The sequence below is a fragment of the Moschus berezovskii genome, chromosome 22 (assembly GCF_049115385.1).
Source record: "Moschus berezovskii isolate FMDL1 chromosome 22, NW_MosBer_1.0, whole genome shotgun sequence".
Lineage (NCBI taxonomy): Eukaryota > Metazoa > Chordata > Mammalia > Artiodactyla > Moschidae > Moschus > Moschus berezovskii.
In genome coordinates this window covers 10841370-10869223 of record NC_142481.1, presented here as the reverse complement: position 1 = coordinate 10869223, position 27854 = coordinate 10841370, and the positions used below count along the sequence as shown (strand labels likewise).

At 53.1% G+C, this 27854-nt stretch overlaps 1 protein-coding gene across 2 annotated transcripts in view; it reads left to right on the top strand.

Moving 5' to 3' along the window:
- The first annotated feature begins 2107 nt into the window (after positions 1–2107).
- The window catches only part of MARK4 (microtubule affinity regulating kinase 4), a 30315-nt gene continuing 4568 nt past the window's right edge, over positions 2108–27854 (top strand). Inside the window, exons 1-14 of one of the 2 annotated variants that reach the window (XM_055411883.2) lie at positions 2108–2464; positions 7191–7391; positions 9674–9727; positions 9825–9873; positions 10591–10656; positions 10750–10820; positions 11893–11949; positions 14514–14750; positions 18036–18155; positions 18612–18711; positions 20049–20158; positions 20266–20425; positions 22892–23109; positions 25662–25765. In XM_055411883.2, coding sequence (XP_055267858.1) covers positions 2414–2464; positions 7191–7391; positions 9674–9727; positions 9825–9873; positions 10591–10656; positions 10750–10820; positions 11893–11949; positions 14514–14750; positions 18036–18155; positions 18612–18711; positions 20049–20158; positions 20266–20425; positions 22892–23109; positions 25662–25765 — 1598 coding nt within the window. In that variant the 5' untranslated portion in view covers positions 2108–2413. The remainder of the gene's footprint in view (positions 2465–7190; positions 7392–9673; positions 9728–9824; positions 9874–10590; positions 10657–10749; positions 10821–11892; positions 11950–14513; positions 14751–18035; positions 18156–18611; positions 18712–20048; positions 20159–20265; positions 20426–22891; positions 23110–25661; positions 25766–27854) is intronic. The other variant, XM_055411882.2, reaches the window with a different exon arrangement.

Here is a 27854-nt window from a genome sequence, read left to right as displayed (position 1 = left end):
GCAACCTGTGTAGGGAGGTGATCTTCTGCCCTCGTGTGGTGTTTTGGAGAACTGCAGCTGTCAGAGCTAGGGCTGGGAAGGGATTGGGCGGATTCAGCCTCTCTCTCTATCCATTCCCAAGACCCCACCCCTCATCCCGCAGAACACTTGGGATCCCAAAGCTTCCAGAACAACATTCTGAGCTTCTCCCTCTCTGCCTCCCACCATCCCTGAGACTCCTCAGGCTTTATTTGTTGAATAATAATAATATCACCCTTTTAAGAAATTCTAATCTGTTCCCGCAAGAACTGCTTTCCTTACATAGTCTCATTAATTTGTCACAGAGCTAGGCTGCTACTTTTACTCTGCAGAGACAGGAAACCATAGTGGACAAGAGCCTACCTTGTGGAGTTCGGTGACGTGTTCAAATCTCAGCTCTGCTGCTTACCAGCTGTGTGGATTTCAGCATGTGGTTTTTCCTCTAAGCGGGGCTGACAATGATGGTCCAATCTCATGCTGTAGCAGAAAGGATGAAGTGCTCAAAGCCTGGCACAGAGGAAGCCTCTGTGCGTAGATGTAGCTGATAGTATCAAGCAGTGATATACAGGTCAATATGTTACAACCAGCTCTCTGCAGAGTGAGGGCGGAAAGCCTTTCTTTGTAGCACGTGCCAATTTCCATGGTGTAAATATTCCCACCATGGCTAGTTCCATGCTACCAGGGTGACATCATTGAAAGCGTTTGGGGGAAAAGAGATGTGCAGTCACCCCTTAGATAGCAATTTCATTGTAACAGAATACAGTAGATGTAAATAACCTCAGGATCACACATAAGGACAAAATGTAAAATAATTACGACATGATGACTATTATCTTTGCTTTAAATATAATTTATTTAATTGTATGTTTGCATAATTTAATTTTTAATAATGACTGTTTAACAACCAGCTCCAAAATCCCTGAGACTTCAACAATCAGCTTGCTGAGCTGGCTCCAGCAGGCTGCTATTATTGTCAAACCAGTTTTTTAGAAAGGGAAACTGAGGTTCAGGAAGACGTTCAAACAGACATCGATCCCATGCAAGGGCTGAATCCAAGGCCAGGGCAGTGTCCCTCTGCCTGTCATTCCACCCTGGTCTAGAAGGGACGAGTGGTCCCCATAGCACTCTGTGATCTCAGCAAAGCCCTTGACCTCTCTGGTCTCAGTTTGCCTAGCAGGAGAATACTTGCACCAGGTTCTTTTGCACCTACTTCAGCCCCACTAGGAAGGCAACATGCAGATCCTCCCCCTCCCTTTATAGAAGTGTGAAACTGAGGCCCAGAAAGAGCCAGTGCCCGTCCTGAGTGCCAGAGCTGGACACAGAGTCCTGGGACCCCAACTGGGTTGCAAAGGAAAGGAGACTGCAACCCATAACCTTGGGGTCTGGAGTTTTCTGGGAGGAGGGAGGAAGCATTGCTAGAGAGGTTGGTCATTCTTCCTCGGTGGCTCCGCCCAGACACCGTCCCCCCAAGCGTCCTTAGCCCGCGGTCCCCAGAGCTTCCTGGAGTGGGGAGGAGGCGGGGCTGGGAGGGAGAGCAGGGAAGCGCCGCCGGCCTGGCTGTCGCCTTTGGGGGCTCCTCTGTCTCCATTCTCTTCTCAGGTCTCTGCACCTCCGACCCTGCTTCTGTCTCTGTGCGTGGGTCGATCAGTCCCTGTCGCTCTCTGCGTCTCCGCGACTCTCACCCTGCCTGTCTGCCAGCGTTTCTCCCTCGTTCTGCCTTTCTGTCTTTTGGCCGCTCCGTCGTCTGGCTGCCCGCTCATCTCTTTGTGTCTCTGTGTTTATCCCTACCCCTGTCTCTCTATCTCTTTGTGTCTCTTTGTGTCTCTCTTCCTGAGCCTCCGCGTGTCTGCGCCTCTCGGTATCTTTCTCTGCGTCTCTGGCGCCGTGCCTGTGCCTTTCTCACTGCCCCTCTTCCGGTGAGTCTCCGCTCTCCGGTGAGAACCTGCTCCTAGCCGACGCGCCCAGACCTGCCTCCGCCCCCAGAGCGCCCGGCCGGCCCCGGCCTGCGCCTTTAAGCGCCGGCGGCGGGGGGCGGGGTCTCGGCGGCCCCGCCCCGCGCGCCCCGCCCCCTGACGTCCCTTCCTCCCCGGCCCCTCCGCCGCCTCCCTCCGCCGCCGCCCGGGCAGGCTCCGCGCCCCCTCCCCGGCCCCCGCCCTCCCGCCAGCCCGCCGCCCCCATGGCGCCCCGGGCCCCCGCCGTTCGGGGCCGCTAGGACCCTCGGCATCCCTTTCCCTCCCCCGCCCTGCCCCTCTCCCACGGCGTGAAGCCGGGTGTCCGCGGCGCCCAGCTTTTGAGCTCGCGTGCCCAGGCCGGCGGGGGGGGAGGGGAAGACAGGGGACCCCGGGACCCCCGCCCCCCCCGACCCGGCCGCCCAGTCCCCCGGGACTTGGAGAAGATGTCTTCGCGGACGGCGCTAGCCCCGGGCAACGATCGGAACTCGGACACGGTGAGTGGGGCCCGGCCCCTTGGGGAGCCCCGGCCGGGTCTGGCCGCCGAACCCCTCGCCCTGCTGTGCCCCTGGCCACACAAGCCCCTACCTTCGTTTTCCCGGCCCGGCCCGCCACCCCCCGACCCCCGCCCGGACTTCCAGGCCTCTCGACCCTCCCCCACTCACTCCTCAGCCCAGCCCGACCCCTGGGGGCGCCCCTCTCGCGGGACCCCTCTCTTGTCCCTCTGCAGACCGCTTCCGCTCGGGTCTCTTCTCTCCAGGAAGCCCCCTCCCCTGCCTTGCAGGAGCCCCTCCCTTCTCCGGCGTCCTCTTAAGCCCCTTCCCCTCCATGCCAGCCCGCATCCGACAGCTGGCCGCCTCCCGGATTTGCCGGGCTCCTGACCCCAAGGCCCAGCCCCGGCCCCCGCTCCCCGACCCAGGGAGGCCTGGCCCGGTGCTTCCTCTGCCCCTGGCCTTCTCCGACTGGATCTGAGTGCTGGGCTCCCTATGATCCCCTCCTCTCATCCACAGCTTTCCGGCTCTCTGGAATGCTCCCGGCTCCTGTGGGCACCCCCTCACAGGAAGCCAGTTCCACCTTTCCTGGGCTGAGGGCCCTTTCTAGCTTGTTCAAGGTCTCTCCACTTCCAAGGCCTGGTCCCCATCTTCCAAGCAGCCCTGTCTCTGGATCCTCAGCACCTCCCATCCCCACAGATCCCCCCCGGATACTCTCTGGTCTCTTCCTCTCCCAGGAAGCCTTGGCCTCCAACTTCCAGGTCCCCCTAGCTCAGTCTCAGATTTCTAGGCCCTGAACCAGTCTGACTCCAGGCCTCATCCTTCCTGTATCAACTTCTCTGCTTCAGGCAAGCCCCCTCCTCAAGCTCCCAATCCTGTGACCCCCCCCTCCTCACAGGATACTGCCTCACCCCTTAGAGCTCCAGGCCCCCATCCCTTCTGCTGCCCCCAGGGCCTCCTTCTTCCTTGCCAGGGGGTCTGGCCTCCCAGGGAAACCCCCACCTCAGCATCAGAGCCCTTCCCCAGCTCACAAGGCCTGGCCCCAGTTCTTTCTTCCAGAAGACTCCTGGGCTTGAAGCTTCTGGTCTTGCCCTGCTCTAAGCCCTCATCTCTTGGGGTCTGTCCGCTGGGAGCTTTCTCCCCAGGTTCCTAGGCCCCTGACCTTCCAACAGGCTCAGCCTTTGTTCCTTGGATACACCACTTGCCCGGGAAGCCCCTTCCCCAGGGTTTCAGCCCCCTGGACCTTTCTCTGGTTCCAGGGACTGCTCCTAGAAACCCTCTTCTTTAACTTCTAGGAGTTTCTTCAAGACCCAGGCCCCTGGCTCAGGTATCCTTGGCCGCTAACTTCCACTGTCCCATGGCCTAAACCCTTCCCACTATTCCCAGGTCCCCCTGCCCCTACACCACAGCCCAGCACAACCCCAGCGTGATCCCCCTATTCTTCATTTCCCTGATTTCTGATTACTCTCAGCACTTCTGAAGACTCTCCCACCAAACAATGCCAGACTTTTCCCCAGCTGGGTTCTTCATCGCTTTCCCCCCAGGGCGTTCTGCCAGCTCCCTGCCAATCCCCAGCCACCATCACCCTAGATGCCCACCAGAGAGTTTTGTCTCTGTGCCTTCGTCTCGCAGGACCCTGCCTCAGAAAACTCTGTCCCTCATCACCATCACCACTGCCGCCACCGGCCATCATGCTCTGGGCCAGACTCTGATTTGGAGTCTCCAATGAGAACCACCGCTCCCCTGGTCACCCCAGGCAGTGACAGGGAGCCCACAGGCCTGGCTCTGCCAGCCGCTTCGCCCTGTGACCTCAGATAACTGGTTCTTGACTTCTGAGCCTCAGTTTCCTGCCCTGCAAAATGGGGATGATCACTTGAATTCCTCAGAGGATTAGTCGGGATGATAGGGGCAAAGCCTGACACACGGGACACGCTCCACACGTGTTTGCAGCTATTGTGACTGTGGGTACGAGTCAGACGGCCATGGATCCTCAGTGCAGGGCTGTCATTGGTTGCTGTGCGGGCTTGCAGGCCCATTCCCTGCCTGGAGCCTCAGTTCACCTCTAAATGGGATTGATGGTAGCGCCTCCCTGTTAGGGATGTTGTAAAAGGAGCCAAAGAGATTTTGTGAGTAAGATGCATAGGGCTAGGCCTAATGTAGCTGCTATTGTTGTTGTTGTTGTTATGACTTTGGTTATCCGGAGAAGCATAAGTTCACATCTAGTTTCTGTCCCTCCCTAGCTGTGTGACCTCAGGCAAGTGACCTCACCTCTCTGAACCTCAGCTTCCTCATCCAGCAAACAGGGCTCATACAAGCACTTCCTCCTCCTCTTGTTCAGATGTGTGGGGAAATTCAGGGATGGTTAATTCTCCCCTTTCCTCCCAACTCTAGTCTGTAAGACCTGCTGGTCAGTTCTGGCAGAGGGTCACCTCTCTCCTTCTGGAATCTGAGGTCATACCCCCCTCCTTTGCCACCTGGACGTGACGCCACCTACCATGACGACAGCCGTGTGGGGTCATGCCCAAGTTCCAGGCCCCCTACCTCCCAGCCTCTGGAGGTTCCCTAGCAACAGGCCTAGTGTTGGGGCGCCAGCCGGTCAGGAGGGAGCCGGGCCAGCTGGTGGTACTGGCCAATTTTAGCTCCCGTCCCCAGCCCCTGGGGGCTCTATCACCCACTGCCCCAGAAGCCCCTTGCAGGGGTCCCTCAGCCACTCTGCATTCAGTGGGATGCCAGCCCAGCCCCAGTTGGCTCCCCCGGTGCCACCTAATGGGGATTCTTCTCCAAGCCTTTATCTGGGTGAGAATCAGAGCCGTTATCTGCCAGGATCTCCAACTTCCTTCCCACCTTCCCCTGGGAGGAGGCCCGGGGTTGTGAGCAGCCCAGCGGGGGATGTGGGAAGGAGCTGGGAGCTCAGGAGTCTGCAGAGCCGGGTTCAAATCCTAGGCACTCTGCTCCTTCTGCCTTGTGACCTTGGGCAAGGTACTGACCGTGCCTTAGCCCTGGGGTCCCCGTGTAGGGAGTGCAGATTGTAGTTGGGCCCCCTTGGAGGCCACGGTGATGGTACAGTGGGCCTCAGGCATGCAACTCGGGCTGCAGCACTGCGGCTGTTTTTCTGCCCCTCGTGGGGAACATAACCTCCCTTTTTCTTATGAATGAACCGTGTGACCTTGACAAGGCAGCATCTCATCGCAAGCCTCAGTTTCTCCTCTGGAATATGGGGGTGCTGGTGCCACCCTCATCGGGCTGCTGTGGGGATTAAATGCAGATGAAGTGCATTAAAGCCCAGGATTTGCCCCATGGTAAAGGCTACTTAAAAATGACAGGAGCGTGAGACGGCATGGTGTGGCGAAGGGGAAGACATCAACTCTGGGGTACACGGTCTGGGTTCAGGTCCCAGCTGTGAACCCCAGTTGAAAGTGAAAGTGTTAGTTACTCAGTCGTGTCCAACTGTTTGTGACCCCATGGACTATATGTAGCCCTCCAGGCTCTTCTGTCCCAGAAATCTCCAGACAGGAATACTGGAATGGGTAGCCATTCCCTTCTCCAAGGGATCTTTCCAACCAAGGGATTGAACTCAGGTCTTCTGCATTGCAGGCAGATTCTTTACCATCTGAGCCACCCGGGAAGCCCTGAGCCTCAGTTTCCCTACCTGTAAAATGGGGATGTTGATGCCTTAATGACCAGTGCTCATTAGATGTTGGTCCTCATCTCTGTTAAGTGGCCTGGCAGAGTCCCTGCAAGGAGCTGCCCTGGGCCGTCCTCTTTGTTGCATATTTAGCCTTCTCTCTTCCTCAGTTCCCTGTCCTCCTGAGTCCCATCCCCCAGCCCTGGGAAGGGCTCAGGGACAGCACAGTGTCTGAGCTGAGCCGTCTTGGCTGGGGCCTCTGTCTTCCGCACCCTGGGCCCCAGCTCTGAAAGGGAGGCACAGTCCCTGGGGCTCACAATGAGGGCAGGGCAGCCAGGAGCAGGCAGGTGACCTGCAGGGGGAGAGGCCCAGGAGGGACAGGACGGCAGGAACAGAACATCAGGGACAGATTGTGGTGTGGCGTGGGAGACCGCGGGTCAGGGCGCCAATGGAGCTGCATTGTTTCACAGGGCGGTGGTGGAGGTAGGGGACAGGTCGAGGAGGCAACAAAGTTTCCTACGGGAGGAAGGTTAACAGTGAGGCCTACAGTGTCAGGGTGGAATGAAAAACGGTTGGTTACAGTGTTTGGAGTAGAACTGGGGGCAGTAATGATCAGAAGAAAACATTAGGAGCGGGAAACTGGGAGTGAAATGTTGATACACGGGTTTGCCATGGAATTGAGGGGCTGGGTGGGAACAGAGATAGAGAATATGGAAAGTTGGGAGCAGTGAGGGCTGGGGTAGACGGTTAAATTCAGACATGGGGGTTGAGGGCTGCAGCGTTAGAATAAAGTATCTTGGAGCTGATGGAGGTCCTAGTAATTAGGAAAGGAAGTTGAGGCAGGGGTAGCCTGATCACAGGGAAGGGTAAAGAAGAAGACAGCTGATGTCTGGGGTCCCAGGTGCCTAAGAGTTGGGGGGCCCCCAGCATCTTTGTTCTTGGAGATGTCTTTTTGGAGAGAAGGATAGGGGAACCAAAGGGCTGTCTCGCGTGGGTTTGCAAAGGGCCTTGAGGGGGGCAGTGGCCATGGCTGGAGTTAGCCACCCCAGCACACTGGTGGGTTGGACGGGCGCTGCCCGCCACTCATGCTCCATCTCCCCCACTCAGCATGGCACCCTGGGCAGCGGCCGCTCCTCGGACAAGGGCCCGTCCTGGTCCAGCCGCTCCCTGGGCGCCCGCTGCCGGAATTCCATCGCCTCCTGTCCCGAGGAGCAGCCCCACGTGGGCAACTACCGCCTGCTGAGGACCATCGGGAAAGGCAACTTCGCCAAAGTCAAGCTGGCCCGCCACATCCTTACCGGCCGGGAGGTGAGTGAGGGGCGGGGTGGGGCTGGGGGCAGGATCCTGCAGCCTGGCGCCTGGTGGGAGGAGGTCAGGCTTGGCCCTCACTTGGCTTTGTGACAGCAGGTAAATCTCTGACTCTCAGAACATCTCAGAATTTTTTTCCAGAACAACCCAAGTAGGAGAAGAGAGCTAGTTTCAGGCATCCCTGGAATTGTGGGACCAGTCAGATCACAGACAAGCCATGTGCAGGTCTCTTCGACGTCACGTGGCTTTTGTGCCTAAAACTAGGCCATGCGTGCATGCTAAGTCACTTCAGTCTTGTCTGACTCTTTGCGACCCCGTGGACTGTAACCCACCAGGCTCCCCTGTCCATGGGATTCTGCAGGCAAGAATATTGGAGTGGGCTGCCATGTCCTCTTCCAGGGGATCTTCCCCACCCAGGGATCGAACCCGTGTCTCTTGTATCTCCACATTGGCAGGCGGGTTCTCTACCCCTGATGTCACCTGGGAAGCCCCTCCACCTAGGCCACCTCCCTGTTTTAATGGTGGACTTTGGTTCAATGGAGTCTTCCAGTGATCTTGATTGAGAATGCAAGAGGTTTATTCATGTTTATGTACCCTTTCCATCTGGCCTTCTAAGGTGGGCATATATATATACTGCGTGTGGCGACAGTGTTGCAGAAACGGAGTGGAGTCTGTAACTCACGCTTCAGTCCAGTCCAGTCTCTCAGTCATGTCCAACTCCGCGACCCCATGAACCACAGCACACCAGGCCTCCCTGTCCATCACCAACGCCCGGAGTCCACCCAGACTCATGTCCATCGAGTCAGTGATGCCATCCAGCCACCTCACTCTCTGTCGTCCCCGTCTCCTCCCACCCCCAGTCCCTCCCAGCATGGGGGATAAAGGGGGCGGGTATGTTTCTGGCCCCTCCACACCTGTCTCGATTGTAGAGAGCACGGCAGGAGCAGTCTCTCCTGCTCTCACATTGTCCGTGCCATGCACACAAAAGACACCAGGCCCCAGTGGCTTTATGGGCAAATTGAACCAAACATCCCAGTTTTATGCCAGCACTTCCGGAGACTAAGAAAGAGTTCCTCTGCCAGGTTTTATGTGCTTGTTCAACAGTGATGGTGAAACCAGGTAAGACGTAAAATTGTAGGCCAGTTTTACGTGTGAATATAGATACAGAAATCTTCGACAGGATATTAGCAAATAGACTCTGACATACCAGTTAAAGAAAGCTGTGTGGTGACAAAGCTGGGTTTATTTGAGGAATGCACAGTTCTTTTCAAATTGACAATTTATTCATGTACTTTGCCACATTCACAGATTCAAGGACAGAAACCATATGATCATCTCAATACTGGCATAAAAAGTGCTTGTCGAGATTAAAAACCCATTTGTGAAAATATAAAGGAAGCTTAGGGACCCTCTTCCCCCACACGAAGTGCATTATTCCCCTCACGTGGGTTTTGAATGTGACTCCAGGGGTTTCTTAGGGAACAGAGCCTCCTAGGGGAAGTGTTCTGTAATCCAGTGGATCTGGGGTGACTGAGGGTAACCCCAAAACTCTTTGAGAAAACCGAAGACCTAAGCTGGATTAAGACTTTTGAAGTGCTGTATCCTAATTCAAAATAAAAACTTAGCTAAACTACAAGATAAGTATAAAGAGGCTTCAATAACATTTTGATTTTTTCCCCAATGATGACTATCCCCAAACTCTTTCAAAACTAGCTGTAGATTTTAAGTGTGTAAAAGGTTGACTCTGTGAAGCTGCATAAGTTCACACCCCAGCCCACCAACTTCCCAGCCGCATAACCTTGGCCACGTTATGGAACAGTTCTGTGCCTCAGTTTCCCCATTTGTGAAAATGAGGATAAGAGTTCTCATTTGTAAAGCACAGCCAGACCCGGGCCTGGCTCATGTGTCTCCTTGGTAAATGTGAGCTCTGGTTACTGTTTCTTGTTCCACAGTGTGAATGGTCTGAGATGCCCTCAGAAAGGGGCCCCCTCAGGGTCTCGGTCACCCTCACTCTGGACAGGCCCCTGGAGCAGCCCCAGCCAGACCCCATGATGGAATGGGGGATATTTCCCTGCAGAAGTAAGGGTAGCACTGGACACGGTGAGAACAGCATGTGCAAAGGCCCTGAGGTTCCAGTCCCCATCCACTAAGAATGGCCCGGGTTGAGGGCTGTTTCTGAAAGGGGACAAAGGAAGGACATACTGGGGTGTCTGGATGAGGGAATCTTTCCCAGTTTGAGGGCCTGTGGTACCTTGACCTTTCCCGCTTTCTTCCATCTGCAGGTTGCCATCAAGATCATCGACAAAACCCAGCTGAACCCCAGCAGCCTGCAAAAGGTGAGACCCAGGGAGAGGGAGCAAGGCGGGGGAAAGGTTGGGGAAAGGGTCCTTGAAAGCCCCCATCCTCATCTTTCTCTTTTTTCCTTTCTTCCAGCTGTTCCGAGAAGTCCGTATCATGAAGGGCCTAAACCATCCCAACATCGGTGAGGAGGGGAAGGGAGTGGGCTCAGTGGATACCAACCAGGGCACTTGGGAAAAGACAATCAGGGGAAGAGAGAACTGGCTGTTAGAAAGACCTGTTTTCTCATAGCAATATCTCTGCTTCCTGGCTGTGTGACCTTGGGTGAGTCACTCAACCTCTTTGAGCCTCAGTGTCCTCCTCTGGACTGGGGGGTGATAAGAGGGCTTATTACTTCAAGGTCATTGTGAGGACTGGATAAGATCGTGCGTGCAGAACACTTAGTTTGGAGCTAAGCTGTGGGAGCCGCTCTGATTATTGTCATCAGCAGCATCCATTGTCATTGTCATTATCATTAGTCAGAGCCGAGAGAGTGAGGTCTTTACCAGAGAAGCAGGACATGGCCTGGCCTGAATGTGGCCACAGCATTTATTTATCCGTTTGTTCATGTATTCAGTAAGTGTTCCCTGAGTGGCTGCTCATTTGCCAGACTCTGGGGCCCAGCAGTGAAGAAAACAGGCATATATCCCCAACCTCACAGAGCTGACATTCTTGTGAGGATGTGGAGACGGTGATCAAGTGGGTCAGGAAGTTTGGAAAAATCTTGCCATCAGTCGGGAGCCATTGACTGTTCTTGAGTAAGGGGTGTCGTGCTCAGCACATGCGCAGTTCCCGAGTGCGGGTGGAGCGTGAGGGTCTCTTCTCGCCTAACCCCTCTGCCACCATCCCCTGGCCATTGCAGTGAAGCTCTTCGAGGTGATTGAGACGGAGAAGACACTGTACCTGGTGATGGAATATGCAAGTGCTGGTAAGGCCACGCCCCTCCCCACCCTGCTCTCTGCACCCCCCACCCCCACCCTCCGCAATGCTCCTCCTGACCCACTCGGCCTCTGCCCTGCAGGAGAAGTGTTTGACTACCTCGTGTCGCACGGCCGCATGAAGGAGAAGGAGGCTCGAGCCAAGTTCCGACAGGTCGGGGTCATGGCTGCGGGCGGGGCTGGGAGGGGCGCCCAGTCTCCAGGGATGAGGGTCTGATTGTGAGTCTGGGCTGTTGAAGGACCTGGGGGCGTGGCTTCAGTCGGGGTGGGGGTGAAGGTGGACAGTTGGGTGGCCATGCAGAGGCCCAGGTGTGAGACTATTCAGGTGGCAGGGTGCAGCTTCCTAGCTGGGTGGGTGGGAGGACCAAGCATGAAGGTGCCCGGTAGGCCAGTGTCCGGTGTGTGAGTGTGAAGGTGTGCCCAGTATATAGGAGTGTGCCTAAGAGGGCACGCAGGTACCAGGGTGCTGCGGCGTGTAAGTAAAGGAGTGTGGGTGTCCAGGTATATAGGTGTGCAACTCTTTGGGTAAAAGTGCATACGGTAGCTGTGGTGTATGGGTGAGAGGACCCTAAGTGTGGGTATCTTAAGTTTGTGGGTAAGAGGGCATGTGGTTTCAGCTGTGTGGCAGTGAGGATGCTCGGGTATATGAGCAGGTGCGAGGGGGCCCAAGGGTGGGCGTATAGGTTGATGGGCCAGAGAGTATATGGCGCGAGGCTGTGCAGGTGGATAAGGAGGTGTGTGGATGTCCAGTGCGTGGCAGTGAGGATGCCCGGGTGTGTAAGAGGGTTTGGCGGGTGAAGAGACCTGAGCAGGAGTGTTGGTCCGGGGCTGTCCGGATGCTGGACGCAGCTGTGCCAGGTGCGCAGGGCTGCAGCCCTGGTGTGCTGGGGCTGCCTGCCTGCGTGTGGGGGTATGCTGTTCTCGTGTGTGTTTCTCAGCGTGGAAATCAGGAGGGGCCAGTCCTCTTGCCTTGGTGCTGATGTCCCTACCAGGAGGGTGCCTGCCCCTCTGGGTGGACACCACCCAGCTCCCTCTTCACTTCCTGCGGTGACCGAGTGGGGAGTGGTCGGAGTTAGGGCTCGCTGGGGACCCAGCCTCACGGCCTGTGCTTGGGGAGGCCTGGAGTCCAGAGCTCAGTTGTGGGTGGGTTTGTGGGATCTCCAAGGGAGGCTGGGAGCTTTGGGGGCCACAGGTAACCAGCCCCGCCTCTCCTCCCCTCCCTGCAGATTGTGTCGGCTGTGCATTACTGTCACCAGAAGAACATCGTCCACAGGGACCTGAAGGTGAGCCCCTGCTCGCCCCAGCCCCGCTGCAGTCCCCCGGGGCAGCCCGCACCCCCACCACGTCTCCCCTCCTTTCCTCCTCGTGCTCCTGCCTCAGCATCCAGAACCCCTTGACTTTTTCCCAGGCTTTTGTGGCAAAAACAAGGCCAGCCAAAGCGGGGAGCAGGAGGGGGCGGGGACAGGAGGAGTGAACCAAGGGGAAAGAAACAAGTGTCCCCGAGCGGCCTCGGACAGTCACACGTGTCCCGGGCAAGGTCACTGGAACATCACTCTCAGAGTCTCCAGAGACTTTAGAACATTCAGGAAGCTTCAAGAACTGAGATCTTAGAGCGCCAGAGTCCCACAGCCTCCAGGGTATTGGAGTCAGAGGCATCTTTGGACTGAGGGAGGGTGACTGACTAGTGGGGATGGGAGACTCAGCAGGGCCTCCTCGGCTCCACTCCACCACCGGGCTGAGCTGTGTCCCAGGGCCCTTGCTCCACACTTCCTACCCGGGAGAACCTCCTTTCTCAGGAAACGTGTGTCTGGTCTGAATCAGGTCATCCGTTGTCTTGATGGTGATTTCTTGAGCACCCACAGTGTCCCAGGCCCTGGGCTAAGTACTTAAGGAGCTGCTTCTCAAGGCTTCCACCGCAGAATACTGGGTTCGTTTGAGTAGTTTCAGTTCCCAAGCCATTGTGGACAGGGACTTGGGTAAAGCGTAATAAAAATTAAAGGAAAAAGAGGTATAAAGTACAAGCCCAAGGAACTTCCCTGGTTGTCCAGTGGTTAGAACTCCACACTTCCACCGCAGGGGGCACAGTTTCGATCCTTGGTCAGGAAACTAAGATCTCTGCATGCCACCCAGTGAGACCAAAAAAATAGAAGAAAAAATAAAATACAAGTCTGATTTTTAAGATGATTATTATTAAAGTAAAAAATAAAAACCCAGAAAATTCTATCAAACTGCTGTAGAAGTTTCGAAACACTGCCTCTGTGCTGCTGGAATCCCACACAGCCCCCTGAGGAAGCTCCTCAGAGAAGTTTGCCCTGCAGGGTGTGAGTGAGCCATAGCGGGCAGCCTGGAGGAGGCGCGCCCCCTGGTGGAGGGTCCGGGAAGTGGCTCAAAGGGGACTTGGGGATCCGGTTAGTGCACCCAGGGGACCGCCGAGGACGAACAACCCGGAAGTGAGGGTGGGGCTGAACTTGGGAGCCTCAGATGCCACGACGGGGAGTGTCACCCCTGAGCAAGATGGAGGTGCCCCTAGATTGAGGTTTGGTGTGTGTCTGCACCGGTTCTGTCCCTTTGTCGGGTCAGAGGTGCAGAAGGGTGGTACAGAAATGTACCACCAGGAGGGAGGAGACCAGGAGGAAGCCCCACACGCTGGGCTGGGGAGGGGCGGAGGTTGGCAGGGGTCGGGCCCCGGCAGCTTCTGAAAGGTAGGATTTTTGTGCATCAGGTGTAGTCAACACACCAGAGGAAGAGGAATGCTGGAGGCTCCTTCCGCACTCAGGCTATGGAGATGGCAGGCCTCTTCTGGGTTCCAGCTCTGCTACTTTTATGCTCCCAGGGAGGCATGAGGTAGCCTCCCTGAGCCTGTTTCCTCACCTATGAAATGGCAAATAAAGAAACACCTGCCACCAAAAATAGACAAAAACCTATACATAGTATGTAAAGTGTTTATTGAGTGCTGACTGTCTCCCATGTGCTGTGATGAGCACTTTTCAGTGAACCCCAAAACCGCCTGTGAGGCCAGTGCTATAATGACCTTTGGTTTACACATCAGAAACCGAGGCACAGAGAGGGCTGGTAATCCACCCAAAGTCACACAGCGAGTGAGTGGTAGAGGTGGGATTCAAAGCTAGGGTGCTTCCAGAATCTGTACTTTAGCCCTGCATTATGTGGCTACTCTTATAAAGGATAGTCTAAAAGCCCAGTGCATAGTAGCTGCATAATAAGTTTTATGTAAAATGATTTTCATTTTCATAAGCGTTGAGCAGTCCATCCTCATTTTTTTTCTGCTGGGTGAACTGAGACTCGGAGATGGGCAGGGGATTGCCTGAGGCCCTCCAGCCCTGCGGGCCACATGGGAGAACAGAGCTAGCGTTACCTATATAGTGCTTGTTGTTATTTAGTCGCTCAGTTGGGTCCGATTCTTGGTGACCCCGTGGACTGTAACCCACCAGACTTCTCTGTCCAGGGGATTTCCCAGCCAAGAATGCTGTAGCAAGGTGCCATTTCCTTCTCTAGGGGATCTTCCCAGACCAGGGATGGAACCCATGTCTCCTGTATTGGCAGGTGGGCTCTTTACTGCTGACCCACCAGGGAAGCACATTACATATTGCTTACCGGGCATGAAATATTGTCTGAGGCCTTTTGCACAGATTAACTCACTTAATTCTCACACATCCCTGTGAGGTGGGGACCCTGATTATCGCCACCATATGGATGAGGAAACTAGGCTCAGAAAAGTAAAGTCATTGCCCAAGGTCACACGGGAAGAAGGGACGAGGCCGCGGCCGCTCCAGGTTGGCCGGCTCTGGCACCGCACACATCCGCCCTCTGCCCTCTCCTTGCCTGGCAGGCCGAGAACCTCCTGCTGGATGCCGAGGCCAACATCAAGATTGCCGACTTTGGCTTCAGCAACGAGTTCACGCTGGGCTCGAAGCTGGACACGTTCTGTGGGAGCCCCCCGTATGCCGCCCCGGAGCTGTTCCAGGGCAAGAAGTACGACGGGCCAGAGGTGGACATCTGGAGCCTCGGCGTCATCCTGTACACGCTCGTCAGCGGCTCCCTGCCCTTCGACGGGCACAACCTCAAGGTGCTGGGCGGGGCTGGCACGGGGGCTCTGACTCCCCTGGGGAGGGTGTCCCCAGCCTTCGCAGTCCCCGTCCCCCAGATCCCTCCCCTGCAGAGGCCCAGAGGGGCGGGACCAAGTTCTCAAGGCCAGACCACGTCAGGGTTCAGGAGTGGGCTCAGCAGCTGGCAAGCTTGGATTCAGACTCCGCTCGCTCACCCATCCACTCAGTATACACCGTTTCCCGGCCACCAGTCGGGCTCTATTTTAAGTTTTGCAGACGTGGGGTGAACAAAGGAGACACGCTGCTCCCCGGGCGATCCCTGAAAACAGGCTGAGTGGGAGAAGCCAGTCACAAAAGGCCCCCGTGGCAGATTCCATGCCTACGAAGTGTCCAGAACAGGCAAATCACAGAGACCAAGAGGAGATCAGTGATTGCCTAAGACGAGGGAGGCGGAGGGAGTTGGAGGACAGGGTTTCTCCTGGGGGTAATGAAAATGTTCTAAAACGGATTTGAGTGATGACTGCAACAGCTCAGTGAACATACTAAAAAACCACTGAATGGTGCACTAAAAAAAAAAAACCCTTCTCTCGTGCTGACATTCTTGCAACAGAGCCAGGCAGAAAATAAAATAATAAGCAAAATATATAGCACATTAGATGCTGGCCAGTTCTATAGAAGGGGGTGGGAAGCGTGGGGTGAGTTGTAGTGTTGGGTTGTTTCTTTTTTTTTTTTTCCCTTTGAATTTTTTATTCTGAAACATGCTGATCAACAGAGAAGTTGTCAGACTAGAACAGAGGACAGTGGTCCTTTTCAGGAGATGCTCTGATTGCCAGCCCGTGGCCGCGTGTGCTGCATGTATGTGTCTGCATACGCCCTTGCTGTCACTGCCATCGCAGTTCCTGATGGGACACATGGGAGTCAGTTGTAGACACCACATCCCTTCCCCCGCTGAAGGTTGCGTACAGCCGGGATCTCCTGAGATGGGGCATTTTCTGTCCACGATCACGCTCAGGAAATCCAGCGCTGATGCAGTCCCCAGCTCTGACCCACAGCCTGTGCTCGGGTTTCATCAGTCATCCCAAGAATATCCTTGGCAGCTGTTTGTTTCTGCTGCCCCAGCGTCCCCTCAGGCGCCCTCATTGCGTTCGGTTGTCCTGTCTCTTTAGCCTCCTTTCATCTGGAACAGCTCCTCGGCGGTTCTTTGTCTTCCGCAGCCGGCAGTGATGAGTTCAGGCCAGTCATCTTGCAGAAAGAGCCTCGCTTGGTCTGGGTTGCCCAGTGTTTCCTCCCGATTGGATCCAGGTGGCGCATTTTGGGTGGGAATTCCAAAATTCTGGCAGGAATGCTCAGGCCTGCTCAAAGTGCCCCCGAGGAGCAGTCAGGGGATCAGGGAGGTCATTGCCAAGGACAGGACAGCAGAGCCCTGAGTGAGGAGTTGGAGGGGCCCCTTGTTGCGTGGCGTCAGCCAGTCAGCCAATCCCTTTGAGCCGCAGTCTCACCCTCTGTTCAGTGAGGATCCTAAAGTACCAGCCTCATAGCAGCGATGGGAGGACTTGATGAGATCAGATAACAATCTTTCTGAGCCCCAAGTGTGAAATCAGGAGATCTCCCCAAAGGGCCAGGCCAGCATCTCACCCACCCCAGGCTCTTGTCACTTCTTGCTGTCCTGGTTTCCCTACCAGGCACCCCAGGCCTTGCTGGGTATGTGGCTGGGAGCCATCTCTGCTCTGTCATTTCCTTGCTGAGTGACCTTGAACAAGTCTCTTTCTGAACCTCTCCTTGTGGGGACACTTACATCCAGACTAGGTGTGTGAAGCCCTTCACCAGGACTTTGCATCAGGCCAGAGTGTCACCCCTGGAAGCTGCCCTGGTGGAGGGGTCAATGCCCCTTTGATTGCTTTGCAGCATCACACGACAGAGGCAGTGTGGAGCATTGGTTACATAGCACAGGCTCCAGGGCCTGATTGCCTGGCTTTGAACCCTGGCCCTGCCACTTTCTGGCTGCACAAACCCAGAGCAAGTGACTTAACCTCTCTGGGCCTCAGTTTCCTCATCTGGAAAATGGGCGTCATGACCCTGCTCCACAGTATTCTTGTGAGCATAGATGTCATGCGTGTGAAGTGCTTAGAACGCAGCTGGCTCGTGATGAGGGCTCTGAAAGTGATGCTTATCACTATGAAATATTCACGACCCTCTGGGCTGTGATAATGTGCAGTGTAGGAGGCTCCCCAGACCCAGGCCTCATCCCGCCCTGTTAGGAGAAGGCACCCTGAGGGAACTCCCAGCCCAGACCCTGGCACAGGGCTTCACCCAGAGACACCCCTTCCTCCCTTCACCTCCCACTCCATTTGCTGTCTCCCAGTTCTTTGTTCAGGATGGTATGGGCTCCCCCTGGTCTGCCATGCCATGGAGCATGGAATTTATTTTTTTCTTTTGTAGCCTTGGCGGGGCCCTCCTAAAAAACCCTAAAGAAAAAGCATGTAAATCAGTGTTCCGTCTTGGAGACTGTCAGGGCCTCATAGCTTTTTGGAAAGACAGGTTGGGGGAGCGGGCAGGATGCCCCTTTCTCATCCCCTTTTGTAAACCTAGTCTTTCCTTTTGTTTTTATTTTTGACTGCTGGGTCTGCATTGTGGCACACGGGCTTCTCTTATTGCAGAGCAGACTCTCGACAGTGTGGGCTCAGTTGTTGCTGCACACAGGCTTTCTAGTTGCGACAAATGGGCTTAGTTGCCCCGTGACACGTGGGATCTTAGTTTCCCAGACCAGGGATTAAACCTGCGTCTCCTGCATTGGAAAGTAGCTTCTTAATGGGAGAAGTTCCCTAAACCTAGTATTTAAAAAGCACTTGCTCTGGGCCTGACTCGTACTAGGCATTCACTTCTCTAACCTCACTCCTACCCTGGCCTGGAAAGTGAGCGCTATGGTCCCTGTTTACAGATATGAAAACTGAGGCCCCAGAGGCCAACTCACTGGCCCATCTCCCCTCTTATCTGGCTCATAAAACTCACCCAATCTGTAAGATTTCCTCAAAGTGAAAAGTTATATTGATTTTTTTAAAAAAATAAAAATAACCTGTTTGAAAACTGCTACATCTATAACAGTGTTCCCATTTTACAGATGGGAACCAAGGTCAAGAGAAAGTGGTGGGGTTTTTCCCACCACGTCAGGGCTAGGACTTAGAGGCCCTGTCACTTCTGTCGGGGGATTGAGGAAGAGAAAGTGTGTGTGTGTGTGTGTGTGTGTGTGTGTGTGTGTGATGGTGGGGAGGTGGGTGGACCCCTCCCCAGTAACCCCATCCCCCCAGGAGCTGCGGGAGCGAGTCCTCAGAGGGAAGTACCGGGTCCCTTTCTACATGTCGACAGACTGTGAGAGCATCCTGCGGAGATTTTTGGTGCTGAACCCAGCTAAACGCTGTACTCTCGAGGTGAGCTCAGTCCCCAGCCCCACACCCCTTCCACTGAAGCCCTCTTGCCCGACACGTTTCCCTCTCCCCTGTCCAATCCGCCGCTGGAAGGAGAGGGGAGACGGGCAGCCCAGGAAAAGGCTCCTAGACTCATCCTGATGCCACCGCCCCCCGCAAACAGCCTCGCCCACTCCCCGACATGCCAGTAATTAGCTAATGAGCTCCCAGGATGATTACAGGGTGCTGGGGGCCCAGATGATGCGGGGGAGGAAGGGTGGCTTCAGCAGGCTCCAGATGGGGGCTGGGGGTTGGGAGAGGAGGTGCTGGCTCTCAGGATGGTCTCGATTCTGGGGTGTTGGGCCTTGGAGGTGAGGGGCAAGGCAGAGCAGGAGCCCCATTTTGGAGCTATGTTTATATCCCAGTGTCTTCTGACCTCTCTCTCTTTCCCCTTCCGTGTCCTGCTCCAAATTCCTGCAGCAAATCATGAAAGACAAATGGATCAACATCGGCTATGAGGGTGAGGAGTTGAAGCCATACACAGAGCCCGAGGAGGACTTCGGGGACACCAAGCGAATCGGTGAGGGTCGGGGAAAGCAGGGCCATGGGCTGCAGAGCCAGGAGTGGGAACTTTCCAGCACCTACCCCTTTGGTTAGTGCGTCAGAGAAGTTTGCAAGGCACCTGGAGAGAGCAGAGAAGTCTGGGCTCTGGTCCCTACCCTGCTACTTTCTAGCTGTGTGACCCTGGGCCAGAGGCTTGCCCTCTCTGCTTCTATTTCGTTGTCTATAAAATGAGATAGTCATAGAACCTGTCCTGTAGGTTTGTTATGAATATTAAATGAATGAGTTTATATAAAGCACTTACATTAGGCATGCAACAAGTGCTTTTGTGTCATAATAGACATGGAATAAGTGTTGTTGTCTTAGCTTTGACTGTTAACACACAAGAACTCACAGGTGGCTTCCAGAAGAGTTTGGACAAAACCATCAATTATCTGCATGCTTGAGAAAAACTCCCACCTTGGCCCATGCCTCACTCACCACCCCTTCAGTCCCAATCCCTTCAGCCCAGAGCCCTCGAACACTTGGCCCTAAAGCATTAGCCCTGGAAGAGCCCCTTAGGAACCATCTAGTAAACCCTCACTCTGCAGCTGATGAAATTGAAGCCACCATCACATCTGGCTGTATTAATCAGGACTTGACAGTTGCAAGTAACAGAAAACCCAAGCCATTCTGGCTTCAACCAGAAAATAATAATTGGTTGATCCATATGAAATCACCATTTTCATAGTTCAGAAATTATCAGTATGAGCAATTTCATGTGGTTTAACCTAATAGTGATGCTATTTCATTCACATAATTGAAAAGGCCATGATATGTCAGCTTTCAGGCACAGCTGGATCCAGGTGCTCAGAGACAGTTGTTAGGAATCTTCTTAGTGGTGACTTCTTTCCCAGGCAGCTCTCCCTGCAGGAGCAAACGAACAATAGCATATCCTAGTGACCTGGACACCTCAGCAGGAAGAGAGGCCACTTCCCTAATGTTCCAATGGAAGCTGTAGGGTGGAACCCATTGGCTACCCCTGAAGCAGTCAGTTTGACCTTGGGAATGGAACACTCATATTGGCCAGAAGTGGGTCATATGCCCACCCTGAACCAATCAGTGTGGCCTTGGGGATGAAACACTCTGATTGGCCAGACCTATGTAATATGCCTGCCCCTGGGATTTGGAGCAGGCAGGAGTCAGCTGGGGATCTGAGCAGAAAGAAATATTCTTCCAAGGAAAATCAGGGTGCTGCTGGCAGAGGGGGAGTGATTACTGGACAGGCCAAAGTGCAGGCATTACTGTGTGATGCAGAAAAGAGTGGAAGGGAAGGATCTGGGGAGACTGAACCTCCTCTCCATCCCATTCTCCCAGAGGTGATGGTGGGTATGGGCTACACGCGGGAAGAAATCAAAGAGGCCTTGACCAGCCAGAAGTACAACGAAGTGACTGCCACCTACCTCCTGCTGGGCAGGAAGACTGAGGTCAGAAGGCGTCAGGGACATTTGGGATGCGCGATACCGGGGGTGGAGGGAGACCTCTGGGACAGAGGGGAAGGGGCTGAGGTTCCTCATCTGTCATCTTCCTGCAGGAGGGTGGGGACCGGGGTGCCCCGGGGCTGGCCCTGGCACGGGTGCGGGCGCCCAGCGACACCACCAATGGAACAAGCTCCAGCAAAGGCACCAGCCACAGCAAAGGGCAACGGAGTTCTTCCTCCACCTACCACCGCCAGCGCAGGCACAGTGACTTCTGTGAGTATTGCCCCAACACTTGCACATGCCATCCCTGGCCCCAAGGCCCCAGACCTGCATTATGTCAGGGTTCTCTGGCTGGCAAGCAGCAGAAACCGGCTTGAGCCAACTGCAACAAAGGGAGAAACATCTTATAAAGGTGCAGGGACATTGCATGGAATGTGGAGGCAGCCAGGCTCAGGAAGGGATTAGAAACTAGAAAAGCAGCCAACCCTAGAACAGGCACTCTGTGTCTTGCTTCTTCTTTGTTCATCTGGTTCTTCCTTTCTTTTTTTCATATCCTACCTTACCTTTTCCCCAGTCTCTTAACTTCTTACAACTCAGTTTTAGAGGCCAGCTCAATAGTAGCTGAAATCTCTTTGATCGACTTGATATCAGGGTCCAGTCGGGATTAATCCACTTGACTGGGACACAGGAGGACACGTTGTACAAAAAGGCTGCTGAACCCCTACCCTCTTGCCTCTCTTCCAAACTTACTAGTGGGAAGGGGCTGGGGAGACACCTGCTTGCATCTTACATTCTTCAACTAACAGATGTCTCATTTCCTGCAGAAAATAGACCCACGACCACTGCCACCATAAATGAGACATGGGAACTTGCAAGAGGTCTCTACCTATACTCTCATTTTAATCATCTTCACTATATTTTTTAACAGCTTTATTGAGAAATAATTCCCATACTGTGAAGTTCACCAATTTAAAATACACAGTTAAGTGGCATTAGTATGTTCACAGATTTGTGCATACTTCACCACAGTCAACTTCAGAACATGGTCAGTACCCTGGAGAGAGACTCTCCAACCCTTAGCCATCTACTTCAACTCTCCCATCCACCCTAGCCCCCAACCCCTGACAACTACTAATCTACTGTCTCTATAGATTTCCCTATTCTGGACGTTTCTTCTAATTAGAATCATACAATCCATGGCCTTTTGTGACTGCCTTCTTTCACTAAGCATGTTTTCAAGATTCATCCATATCATCGCATGTATCTATACTCCCCTTTTTAATAGCCAAATAATATTGCATCACATGGATATACCATGTTTTGTTTATGCATCATCAGTGGAGGGTCATTGGGTTTTCACCTTTGGCTCTTGTGAGTAATTTTCTGTGTGGGTCTTTGTTTTCATCTCTCTTGGGTGTGTATCTAAGGGTGGAATCACTGGGTCATATGGTAACTGTGTTTAACAGTTAAATAATTGCCAAGGTGATTGCCAACTTTCAGTTATTTTTGCATCCCTACTTCTCTCCTGGGGGTGAAGTTCCTTACTCTGGGACAGGCACTAGTACAAGAAGAGGAAAGTCAGGGAAGCTTAGTCTTGAGCAGGAAGTATCCCGTATAGATAGTCAAGCCATTCCCCTTCCCTGGGTTTTCTTTTCCCCAGCTATACAATAGCGAGATTTGCCCAGAAAGACCCTGAGAAGCTTGTGATTCCAACAACCTATGATTAGAACATGTTAACCTTTAAAAATAATCCACATGGAGACCTTCTGGGTTCCAGGGTTCACGGGATGAAAGATGGTTGATGGGTGCCCCATGTATGTCACTGGAGAGCTTGTTATGGTACTAGGACTTTTGAGCATTACGTTTTCTGAATTTTAACACACAGAAGTTCTGACTCTCTGAAGTTCTAGAACACCCTTAACCCCTGGGTTCTAAAACCGTAAATCTCAAAGATGTTCTAAGGGACCAACTTTGTTTTGTTTTTGAAATTAATAGTCACATGCTTCAGAACTCTACAGTGCAGAAAGCGTAGACAGTAAAGACATCTTTGTCTTGCACGTTTCTCCCAGCCCCCAGTCCCGCTTGGAAACAGCCACTGTTACCAGTTTTATATGAACTCCTTTGGAGAAGTTTTATTCATATATAAATATATAAAGAGACAGACATGAAAAGAAGGGGAAAGATATGAAAATGTATAAAGGTGTATAAATGCAATATTACTATATTAATACACCATAAAGATATTCTCCCTTTTAATAGCAGTGATAGTCTTTGGGCAGCATTCACTGTAAACAAGCCCAGATAAATGGATGTAGATAGGTGCGCACTTTCTCCTCAATTTTACTCATGATAGCCCACTGTAAGCCTCATACCGAGCCCAGCCCTTTCTACCTCACAGTCTCTCTTGAAGATCTTTCTCTATGGGAACGTTTTTTTATAGTTGCATAGTATTCTGTTGGGTGGCAATATCTTGACTTATTCAATTATTCCCATATTAAGGGGTATTCAAGCTGTTCCCAATCTTTTGGCCTGAAAAAAAGAAAAAAGGAGTAGGATTCAGTGAACAACTTGCACATGTGTTGTATCATTTACGTGGAGCCTCTGAGTCCGTGAATACGGGTCACTTAGACATTGTCAGAATAGCCTGTGAGAGGAATTCGGAGGTTCTCAGGATCACCCAGAGCAGATTTTTGCTTTTTCTGCTGACGCCAGCACAAAACTGTCCCCTCCCTCTACCAGGTGGCCCATCCCCGGCACCCCTGCACCCCAAGCGCAGCCCAACCAGCACAGGGGAGGCGGAGCTGAAGGAGGAGCGCCTGCCAGGCCGGAAGGCGAGCTGCAGTGCCGCGGGGAGTGGGAGCCGAGGGCTGCCCCCCTCCAGCCCCATGGTCAGCAGCGCCCACAACCCCAACAAGGCAGAGATCCCAGAGCGGCGGAAGGACAGCACGAGCACCCCTGTGAGTTGGGCGGTGCCGGGGGGATGGCACCCGGGCTGCCCCGCCTGTGGCCCAGCCTGTCAGTGTCACCTGGGTCACATTTCTCACACGCCGTCATTTCCCATCCCTCCTGTTCCCCAGACCACCGCACAGGGTTCTGTTACATCTATTCAGCCATTCACTTGACACACGTGAGTGCGCTCTCTGCCTGAGCTTGTACTCGATTCTAGTGTATAAGTTAGGATTCAGTGTCAAAAAGAAATTCTCTGTGCTTTCAACTTGAAGGATTTAATATGGAGAATTAGCTATGGTGCTTACACAATTGTAGGAAGGGCTGGAGGAGCAGGCACTGGACCAGACCTATAAAAAAGGCACATTAAAACGGCAGAACTGACCCACCAAGGGAGCTCCCGCCTTTGAGGCCCCCTCGAGCTCTGCTGAGTTCAAGAACATCAGGGCTACGATGAAAGACTCAGAAACGTCCTCCTCCACCAGAAGAGCCTCTTGCTTCCCAGAGGTCTGGAGAACCGGCACTGGTGCCCTGCTGAAGCAGAGACCCTCATCCCACAGTCTTGCCTGTGTGAGCAGAAGTCAGAGGGGGCAGGAAGGTGGCTGCCACCCCATTTCCACCTTCCAGATCTCCACAAGAGCAGAGGTTGCCAGATCCCATTCATACCCAGGACTTGGGCTGCCGAAGAGTTTCTGGGGAATGTAGCATTTGGCTTTCTTGCTTCTGCAGCTCCCTAGAATGCTATAATACAAGCTGAGGGAACCAAAATATCCTCAACATAAGGAGACAGAGGTGGAGGCAAGTTACAGGAAGGTGGTCCGGATGTGGAAGCCGCATAGACCAGCGTTTGAATTACATTGATGAGCTGTGTCACCTCAAGCAGGTGACTTCCCCTCTCTGAGCTTCACTGTGCCACCCTGTGAAATGAGCTTATCAAAGAGCTTGGGTTGTCGGATGGATCTTGTGCCATCCTCACACAGTGCCTGGCTCAATAAGCACTCAATGAATGAAAGCTGTTGTTACTGTTGAAATACATTCACACTTTTAAGACACTAAACAGGACAGCAAATTACCCCCTCCCCCCAAAAATGGAAGGAAATAATAAAGAGAAGAAATCAATACAGGAGAAAACAGATGCACATGAGAGAAAATCAACAAGCCAAAAGCTGATTAATGAAGTCAGTGGACCCCTAGCAAAACTAATTAAGAAAAAAACACACAACATTGTAAATCAACTATACTTCAGTTTTTAAAAAGAAAGATGATAGCAAGCACAAATTACCAGTATCAGAAGGGAAAAGGAGAGCTTCATTGTGACATAAAAAGAAAGATGGTATTAGAAACTGCTGCTGCTGCTGCTGCTAAGTCACTTCAGTCGTGTCTGACTCTGTGTGACCCCATAGACGGAAGCCCACCAGGCTCCCCCGTCCCTGGGATTCTCCAGGCAAGAACACAGGAGTGGGTTGCCATTTCCTTCTCCAATGTGTGAAAGTGAAAAGTGAAAGTGAAGTCGCTCAGTCGTGTCCGACCCTTAGCGACCCCACGGACTGCAGCCTACCAGGCTCCTCCATCCATGGGATTTTCTAGGCAATAGTACTGGAGTGGCTTGCCATTGCCTTCTCCGATTAGGAACTACTTTATGCCAATAAATTTGACAGTTTAGACAAAATGAACAAATGTCTTTTAGAAACACACCAAAACTGACCCGAGAAGAAATGGAAAACCTGAACAGTCTCAACACTTCCCCATAAAGAAAACTCCAGACCCAGATGGCTCTAAACTGGTGGAAGTCTTCCAAACATTGAAAGAAGAAATAATACCTATCTTAGGCAGACTTCCAGAGGAAAAAGGATCACTTCCCAGCACATTTTACGAGGCAACAGAATCCTGATATGCTGTTCCTGCCCTCAGCTCAGTGCAGTGCAGGGTGGAGACGCATGTATGAACAGAGGTGGTCAGTACAACGCAGTGTGGCCAGTACAATACAAGGCTGTAGCTGGGAGTGCAGAGAAGGTAGCTGACTCAGCCAGGGCCCAGGGCGGGGATATGTTGACCTGACCCCTGAGAGATCCCTAGGAGTGAGTCAGAGGGAAGGGTAGGAGGAAGACCCAAGCAGAAGAGACAGCCTGTGCAAAGGCCTTTAGGAGGAGAGATGCGACTTCCCTGGCAGTCCAGCAGTTATCACTCCGCCTTCCCACAGAGCGGGCCTGGGTTCAATCCCTGGTCCAGGAACTGAGATGCTGAATAAGTATGTTTTTAAAAGTTTGACGTGGCTGGAGGTGGGCGAGGTCTGGGAGAGGAGAGGTGGGCAAGGCCGCCCCCTGGGAACTTTCCGTGACCTTCTCTCCTCCCAGCTCCAAGGCCCCCCCATGACTCTCAGCCTGTGTTGCTGGCATGACCCATTGACCTTTTGTGTCTTTAGCCAAAGTAAACGCCACCTACTCACTGCTGGTTCACACACCGGCCCCTGCCTCGCTCCTAACGAGGGAGGCCAGAGAGGGTAAAAGGGATTAAGGAGTGTCCCTTTGCCCCCTCACTCTCCTCCTGGTTTTGTCTCCTACAGAACAACCTCCCTCCCAGCATGATGACCCGCAGAAACACCTACGTTTGCACAGAACGCCCGGGGGCTGAGCGCCCATCCTTGTTGCCAAATGGCAAAGAAAACAGGTATGAAGGGAGGGCAGCCACGGGGAAGGAGAGATGGGGTGTAGGTGAGCAGGGCCCCCTGATCTAAGATGTTAGACGTTGTGGGGAGGGGTGGTAGGGGATGGGGGAGTCTGCATGTCTGCCGTTTCTTTGGCAGAATCTAGCCATGTCCTCCCTGTCCCAGACCCCCCTGAAAAATCCTCCCGCTTAATTAATTAGCAGCAGCAGCAAAGCAGTCTGCCCCCCTCTCTGCCCACGAGCCTGGGGAACCTGAGTTCTTTTTTTTTTTGAATGATCCATTTTTAGAGTTGGAGAGAAGCCCTAGAATGTCACAGCTTCAACATCCTCTAGTTGGCGGGATTTCAGACTTACTTGCCTGAGTTGGTTCAGGCTCCTTCAGCTGGCAAGTGAGGGAAACCAGTGCAGGCTGGCTGGAGCAGACAAAGGGAATGAATTCGTTCACATCACAGTTCAAGTCCCAGAGTGGGGCGGGCTTCAGGATCGTGACAGTCCCACCCATCAGGACTAGAGGGCATGGCACCCAGGTGCCCTCTGGGAAACACCCAATAAAGGGATGCAGGTGTCACTCTTTGGTGGGGGCAGGGTAATGGAGTGTTTGGAAGCGGTGATTCAGCTCTGAGTTCCGAATCTCGCCTCTGCACTCCACGAGCAAGGTGACCATCGGCAGGTGTCTGAGCCTCCGTTTCCTCCTGTGTGAGATGGAGCCAATGTTATCTGCCTCCAGTCCCATTAGAGGGATCCAGCGGAGATCAGGTGTGTCCTGTACCTCACATAAGGTCTAAGACACAGTAGGCATTCAATGAGTCAGAACTTATTTGAGGGTTATTAAATAAAAATAATAATAGCCAACATTTATCAAGCAGCAACCGTAGGCCAGGCCTGTTTACATTAGCTGGTTGAATTTCCCTAACAATTCTGTGAGATCAGTCCTGTTATCTCCATTTTACAGCTGAGGAAATGAGGCACAGATAGGTTAAATAACTTGTCCAAAGCCACACAGCTGGCAAGTCAAGGAGCAAAGATTCCAGACTGAGTCCAGAGTCTGTACTTTTAATCACTATAATATATGGCCTCCAAGTCCTGGCCAAAAGATAGCATATAGTTAGGTTATAGATTGAAGAGTGAAGAGACCCTAAGGCACAGTAGATGAGATGGAGGTTTAGTCCTCTCTGATGCAACCATCCAGAAGTAGGAGGCACCAAGGATTCAGGACCAATCTTAACATGAGACTGCAGCTCTGGATCTGAGGCCACTGCACCAGTTGCCACCGTTTCCCAGCCAGCAAAAAGGGTGGAAAGACAGTGGAGTGCAAACTGCTTTTCTGTTCAAAGGCATGACCCAGAAATGGTCCAAAGCACTTCTGCTTACATCCTATTGGCCAGAACATGGTCATATGACCATCCCTAGCTGCAAAGGAAGCTGGGACATGTAGTCTTTGGCTGGTGGCCATGTGCAATGTTTATACTTTTAAGGGGTTTGGTTACTAAGAGTAAAACATTGTGTATGGATTCTGGGTGAGAGGTAATGGTATCTGCCAATCAGGGCTCCCTCTTTGAGATCTGGCTGGTCCTGGGGTCCCTAGAAGGATACTAATTGGAGGTCTGGCTTCTGCCGTGAGGACTGGGAGGGTCAGAGGGCCTGGGGAAGGTCCTGGGATAATGGAGCCACCCCTGCCTACACAGATTCTTGAGAATTAGAGGGTTCCTTCCTCTTTATTTTTACCTGTTGAGAATGTTCATAATGAATGTAAGTTTCCTTGATGTTCACATCTATTCCTCTCCCACGTTTGAATGATGAAAGTTCAGATAGCAAAGTGTTTGCACAGTTGAGGTGGTTCCTGAGGTTTGGATGGCAAATAGCAGGGGATTCATTTAAAAGTATATCTAAATCTATTCAACTGCCAAGTTTGGAGAGAGCAGAGTTGGGATAGGGGATGGTTTGGAGGGGACAGAGCTTGAAGGAAGCATAATTGAGGAGGTGAGAAGGGTCAGTAAAATAATGCCAAGGTTGTGTAGTGCACAACCCTACTTGGCAGCCTTGTCTTGAGCTCCCGCTTGGTAGAGGTTTCTCATCTCAGGACAGACCTGTG